The sequence below is a fragment of the Populus euphratica genome, unplaced genomic scaffold (genome assembly GCF_000495115.2).
Source record: "Populus euphratica unplaced genomic scaffold, PopEup_1.0 scaffold198.1, whole genome shotgun sequence".
Taxonomy (NCBI): Eukaryota; Viridiplantae; Streptophyta; class Magnoliopsida; order Malpighiales; family Salicaceae; genus Populus; species Populus euphratica.
The window spans coordinates 6,080-13,475 of record NW_011500080.1 but is presented as its reverse complement, the minus strand read 5'-3'; the positions used below and the strand labels follow the sequence as shown (position 1 = coordinate 13,475).

Here is a 7,396-nt window from a genome sequence, read left to right as displayed (position 1 = left end):
CCCATTTTATTTCTTAGTTAAGATCCTCCAAATCATTAGATCCATTTTTTCGTAGCAGCATAAATAATTAAAACAACTAGTTACCACTTCATCTTTTAAAAAGTTAATCCTTCACTTGCATAAATAACAAACAACTTTCAATGATATTAAAAAATATCTTTTTTAATATTTCAAAAAACAATTCATTTGCTTTACAGATTTTTTAAAGATTTTTTTAAAAAAATAATATCATTTGGCTCTACATAAAGAGACTCTATAGAAGGCACAAACACATATTTTCATGTAACATATTCAAATTTCCTTGTAATATAAAATATTATGATCATTTATTCTATAAAAACATCCATACTTCCTGTATTTGAATCTCTACAACTAATATTTTTTGTATTAGTTTCAATACAAATTTAGGTAAGGTTATTTTAAATCTTATTTTCAATATATCTTCTATTTTAATTCTGTTTAAATTTTTGTAAATTTAAATATGCTTCATGCTTGTTATAAAATTATATCATTATTAGACTTGTTTTTTCATTCACACTATAAATTTATATGTTTTATATTTTTTTTTCAAAAACAAGTATACCAGTTGAAACCTACAATCAGATTTTAAAATCATTCTAAGATATAAGACACCATAGATTTATTTATATATTTATGTTATTGAAAATTTGTGTTTTATATTTTATTTTAAAAAACAAGTATTTCAGTTAGAAGCCTACAATCAGATTTTAAAATTATTAGAAGGTGTAATAACACCACAAATTTGTTTATGTTTTCGTGTTATTGAAAATTAATGTTTTATATTCTGTTTTAAAAACAAGTATATATGCAATCAAAGTGAATTAAGCTCAATGTCTGTTTTGCATACATAATTCTTGTCACGCTTGATTAAAAACAATTAATGTCACGGATCTCTTCTCATGGGATTCTGTTGGTTGTTCGATTCACAAGACATACCTAATTTTGAAACTCTAATCAAAACGAAAGCAAAATGTACCCAACTTTTGACCCGTATTCCACGCAGTGTATCTAATAGAGAATTCTGTCTTTTGACTTCAGAATTTCGAGGAAAAGTGATGGTGAATTTGTCTTGCAAATTCAACCTGTGGGACGCTAGTCTTATATGCAATGATGTCCCTGTAGCTGGTCTAAGAACACCATGTGAATGTAAAACAAAAATTGAAAAAAAAAATTCTTAAAAACTCTCGATTTTCTTAATTGAGCTTCCCCCTGTTTGGAATTAGTTATCTATCAATTTCATGCCCATTGCACCACTGCAAGTTTGATTGATTTAACTTCATTCATATCAGGTTGCATTTGCAATCTATATGAGGGTCCTGGTTTCGAATTTGGATCAAAATTTGCATCTTCTTCGCTGTTTAATTGATCAAATATTGAAAATTAAGGTTTCGTTTATTTAGTATTTCATGACAGAAAGATATTTGTTGAAGAGATAAAGATGAAAATAAAAAATATTTTGAAATGAATTTATATATTTTCAAAAACAAACATGTATTTTCCATCTTCATTTCATCTGCAACAGTAACCAGACACTATTTAAATAATAAATTACATTATTGTTGGTTTCTAGCGTCAATAAAATATCAGTCAATGACTATTTATAATATCGTGTTTTAATTAGTATTTCATTATTTATTCTTCTTATAGAAAAGTAGAAGGTAGGGCTGACATTGCAGCAAAATTAGAAAATGCAAACGTGATTCTGGGATAGTTTTAAGTTTCAGGGACTTGAGTAGAACATTTTACAAACTAAAGAAGGAAAGTAAGCTTTATCCAGTAACTCTCATATCAGCCCAGCTCAGGAGATTGATCACCCTGCTGGGAAACGACAGTGTCCTAAGGTCTGTCCTCGTAGAGATGGGAAATTTTCTCGTAAGAAAATCTTAAACTGAGCTATAACCACACCCTAGACGTGCATTGGGATGCACAACTATTACACCATATCCATGCCTAAATTCTGGCTATTTATATTTGCAAAAAGAGATGATGACGAAGTATGTACAACGATAGCTGCCAATGACAGTCTGCGGCTAAAATGAAGAGGGACTTCGTGGAAGCACACCATGTCACCCTCCATGCTTTAAACTAGTTAATTTGCTAGTGAGAGGCAACAGCTAAACGGATTTCCCCTTCTTCTGGAACAAAACTCACTCGTTTCTGCACATGATCAAACCAAAAATGTCAATATATAGTGTCCGAAATTCATAAGAAATTATGTGTAAGGGTTCTTGTTAGGGCCACTAGGGCATAATAAATGACGGATATGTAGCTTTCAAACCATCAATTCGAAGAAAGAGAGACTAATTACTAATTAATGTCAACCAATGCACACATGACTATATATCTACCAAACAAGGATCAACAACCTACACTATCCATGGTGGTTGGAACAGCCAAGAAATTAATTAAAAGGTTAATTACAAAGGTATGTGACCCTACAGGAGTAGGCTTAATTTGTTTTTAATTTTTTTATTATCATTTATTTGATAGATCCTTGAAATCTACCACTGGTTTGCCTTGAAAGGGTCCTCTCTCTTTGGTGACTAGAGCTTTTAAGGGTGGTGATGTTCGGTAGCATGTCATCTCTTTGTTCGTTGTCCCCTAATCTTCTTTCTCCTAGATTATGAATTTAGTGTATATAAGAAAGAATCACAGATAAACTATAAGCAATATTCATCAAAGATGACCACTGATATTCTAATTTCAGAGTTTTCATTTTTCCTATTCTTTTGTTTTCTTCCGTTCACTTCTAATTGCCGGTGTCAACTGGGGGCAATTTTTCAGAGAAACTGGATTTCAAGAAAGATTATCAACGTTAAATGCCATTTCCTTGGTTCTGAAAAACTTGAGTGAATTTTGACGTATATCCTGAATTAAAATGCTCGGAAGAGATGAATAATCATGCACTTTGTAGTTAGTAGCTCAGTTATTGAATAAGAAGAACCCGCTTTTAAATTCTAAAAAGAAAAATGAAGAAAAAATGGAAGGAAATTAAAAAAAATATGTTCCTTGTGAATCATAGGTCGACAAGATCACAATTATCCAAGTTGTTTTATTCGAATAAGGATTTAATTTAAAAATATATTGTCTCTAAATATTGCTCTGCATTCTCCCTGATTTGCAGCATGACTCTCTTGAAACTAATTAATTCAAAGCCGTATAGAAAACAATCAGCTTTAATTCAGATGTAATCATAAGTGCGATATCTGTAGCAAATCTGCCTAGCAACTACAAAATTTAGATGTAACTATAAGAGATTCACATGATCAATAGCACCAAAGCAAGGGCAATGCACATGCAGCACATGAAAATTAATTAAATTAAAAAACAACTAACACACACCTTTGTTGTCTTGAAACTCTCCGTAATGCTGCCAAGCTCCGGCTGCCATTGCACTTGCCGGTTGTGATCATGCTCGCCATTAGCCTCACCGGAATTGTCCATGTAAAGATCAATAATCTTCTCAGCCACCTCTACTTCATCTTTGCTCTGCTCCACCAATTTCTGCACTTGTGCCTTAGGCAGCCTCACCTTTACCCGAACCGTGTTAGGCCCGTCGGACGTTTGACCCGACGATGATCTAACCATCGGAATGTCAGAAACTGATCTCCGAGACAACATCAAGCACTCGAGCCGATCTTTGGCACTCATATGTATGCCTGACCGAACCCTCCTGGTATTCCTAGGATCTTTTTCCTCGGGAAACTTTGGCAACTCTACTAAGAAATAAATTTTCTTGGCCTTCAACTCCTGTTGAGGCTCCAGTGGTTTAGCTCGAATTCCAAAATGCTTGACAGCTTCGGAATCCAATAATACATACCCTGGATAATCCTTAACTACATCGCTGGCTCTTGCTGGAGTCTTTAACTTGAATGTGTCACCATTGATCTTCATCACCTTTGCTTTCTTCCCTCTTCCTAGATTGTTTCCCATCTCTGGCTGTGAAATGTGTTACTATCATAAAGTGCTACGTCCGTGATAATATTTATATGCCTAGTCTAAAGATGTTAAAAAACAACTTGATGCTATAGTTAGTAACAGTAAGTTTGAAAATTCGGCGAGGTGTGAATCTGTGGAAATTCTCTCTACATATAGAAAAGTCAAAATAAGAATGTGAAACTGAAGTGGGAAAACTCAAAACCATCACGACTAAGTTTTGATTTATGGAGAGAAATAGAAAAGAATTATTGGGTTATTACTCCGTTAAGGAAATGTTATTACCACTTTTTTTGGTTAATTTTCTGATAAAGAAATTTAATATTGCTATATTTATAATGAGAACATCAGGAAGTTTTCTTTGTCTTTCAATCATCTACATTTAATATATTTATTAAAAAATTCTTGGCCTACAATCTCTCTGCATTCCAAACCAATGATATTTTTAAATAAAATAATAAATTAAAAGTTTTTAATATAATTAAAAAGAATCCAGTGAAATAACATATTTTTATCTTATTATATTTTTAACATGCGAAATTTAAATTTATTGTGCTTTTAAAGCGCAATAACTACCAACTAATCACGGGATTGGATATAATTATATAACTAGTTAATTATTTTATATAATAACTATAATTTTAAGATTTTTTTTAAATATATTTTATGAGTAAAAATATACATATTTTTTCAACTTTTAAACTTAAAAACAAACTTTGATTGAAATTTTAAAAAGTTATTATTCATATAGTAATTTTCATATATAATTCTGAATAGTCATATTATCATAATTAGAAAAGAATCTATTTCAAACAAATTCCATGAATAATCTAATATATATATTTATAGAACAATAAAATATATTTAAACTCAAGAGAAGATATACTTGTACTAAACTAGATTGAAGGCTAAAAAACTATTATTTTTTATTTGACTATTAAATTATATTTAAACTTTTACATAAACTTTTTATAAATTTTTTTTTAAATAGTAATGAAATTGCTACTCCAACTACCACATATTTAAATTTTAAAATAGTAATAAAAATCTTCATCTAAATTTTAATTTTGATAATCTTATGATTTTTTAATAAATTAGTTGATTTGATATAAGATATCAATCAAAACATTTTCACAGTTTCGAATGTGAACATAAAATAAATGTTGTGCTAGGAAACGTTACATTCATATAAATATCATGTTTCCCAACAGTAACATTTAAAAGTATACTACTTTGCCCTAACTTTTTATTTGTTTTTTTTTGTAGTAATTGCCCAATTTACACCTAATAAATGGAGTAACCGAAGCCTCCAGAGGTGTTGCCATCAACTTTTTGAGAAGCCCATCAAGCGAAGGTGATGAGGAGGCAAGATTCCTTTCCCATCTTGTCATTCACAAAGCGAAACATCGTGGGCCGTGGGGATGAACTTACTTGGACGCCTTCAGAAAAACTGGATACTGGATACGTACAAAAGTAGATCGGCTTACGTCACATTAGATGTCAATAACGTTGTCCTGTCTGCCTGCCACTCCGTTCTTATCACTTTCAGGTCAACAGAAAGTATATCAAACCGCCACAGGATCTCCCGTAAGCCGGCAATCAGCAACCGTCCACGATATTCAACCGTGCTTGGATAAATGAGCTTCATCATCATTCGGTGAAAACGATTTATAATTGTATTTTTCTTAATTGCAAGAGCTTTAAAAACGGAGTGCGAAAGAAAAGGATTTTACTATTCGCAAAAAAAAAAAAAACTCATCTCAAGTTTCCCTAATTCGGCTCTACGGGTCATAATTTTTAAAATTATTTGAGTTGGATTTTAATTCAAACCATGTTTTTTACTAAAATAAAAATAAAAATAAAATAGTATTATTTCAATTAAAAAATTAATTTAGTAACTTGTCGGGGTGGTCTACCCAACCTATAATTTTAATTCGGGTCAAATCCTTGTCCAGGTTAGACCCTTGGCTATGCCCGTAATTATTATAACTATTTGGAAAATGAACGTGAAACTGAGAAAATTAAGGAAATTTGCTCCATAGGTCAAAACTTGGAATTTAAGCCAGACCTAGTGGACGAGCTGCGCTTCTAACTCTCCTTATAAGGCGCCGCTGATTGAGCATGAGAAGGGCCAACATATGACGATGATCAGAAAGTTTATCCTTTTGAGGACATAAATAATAAAAATATTTATTTTTTAATGATGGAAGTATTTAATAATTGCAGAGTTAGCAGCTATTATGATCAATAATCATAGGATAAAACCATATAATATAAGCTTGAATTTAACTGTTGCTTTCAATCTTGACAACAGATGCACAAGAAATCTAGTTTATCTGGTAAAAAATATGAACAGCCGGCGATCGATGAAAAAATCAACCGGCAGGAGGGGTCAATCTGACGAGGCTGCCCGTTTGCAAATGATACTATTACATCGACACTCTTTATGAAAGGGAAACGAAGAAACGAAGAAGTCTTGTCATTTCACGGTCCCTCCATCTGTTTGTTTTTTTCTTAAAATTCATCACTCCCATTGACTGAATTATTGTAAGATTAAACTAAATGAATACAGTTTTTTTAAAAAAAAAAATTGTTGGTTAATGTATATTTACCTAGATTGTTGTCGACGGCAATTTTAGTTGAATAATGCTGTTTTTTTTTATCATGCAACTTTTTTTTTTAATTTTATCCTTATATATTATATTAATAGTATTTTATATATTGAGATTATTTATTTAGATATTATTGTGAATTTAAGGTGTTTGATGTATTCTCAAAATTGAATCCAGTCAAATGAAATGTGGCTTGAATTTATAGTGTGAAAAACAATTAAAAAAAGAAGAAATGCATTAAAAATTAAATTTTTATTATTATTTTATCTTCAAAAACTTTATTTTAGTCGGAAAGTCTCTAATTATGCTTTTTTTTATGCCTTTGATTATGGTTCAGATTTAAGATTTTATTTTGTTTTTATGTTTTAATTCTCAAGTTTTGAGAGAAGACAATGAAAGTGGTTAATTTATCATATTTTAATTATAAAAAATCAATCTTGATATAAATAAATTCATCTTGATGAGAGGAGTACTATTGAGATGCTTTTGACATTTTACTTAATAGAACAATTATATTATGGTTGTGAAATTTATTATATTTTTCACCAATTAATTGTTTTTTTATGATGAAAATTAATTTTATGAGTTTTTTTTTTAAATTTAAATATATTTTTAAGTAAAAAAAATTATTACTCTAACAATTGAAGCTCTGACTTTTAAGCCGCCTCTAAAAGCTGGAACCTCAACCAGCAAACAGTAATATATACCAATGTAGATGATCATTTTCTAATTTATAATAAAAAAAAGACCAAAGATATACAGTTCAACCTTAATAATAATAATAATAATAATAAAAACTAGGCACGCATGCCTGCTTTATAGGCCCA

The 7,396-nt window shown here is 30.5% G+C and overlaps 1 protein-coding gene across 1 annotated transcript; it reads right to left on the bottom strand.

The window, feature by feature from the left end:
• Window positions 1-1,702: 1,702 nt before the first annotated feature.
• On the bottom strand, window positions 1,703-4,086 carry LOC105108763 (uncharacterized protein At1g66480-like). Its single transcript, XM_011003203.1, has 2 exons — window positions 3,364-4,086; window positions 1,703-2,178 (listed from the first exon to the last, which is right to left on the bottom strand). The coding sequence occupies exons 1-2, from the start codon at window positions 3,952-3,954 to the stop codon at window positions 2,119-2,121; spliced, it is 651 nt and encodes a 216-aa protein (XP_011001505.1). The 5' UTR covers window positions 3,955-4,086; the 3' UTR covers window positions 1,703-2,118.
• Between the last annotated feature and the right edge of the window lie 3,310 nt (window positions 4,087-7,396).

Coding starts and splice junctions, on each gene's coding strand:
- LOC105108763 (XM_011003203.1), bottom strand. CDS start 3,954: ATGGGAAACAATCTAGGAAGAGGGAAGAAAGCAAAGGTGATGAAGATC. Junction 2,179..3,363: donor AGAGTTTCAAGACAACAAAG/GTGTGTGTTAGT, acceptor GATCATGTGCAG/AAACGAGTGAGTTTTGTTCC.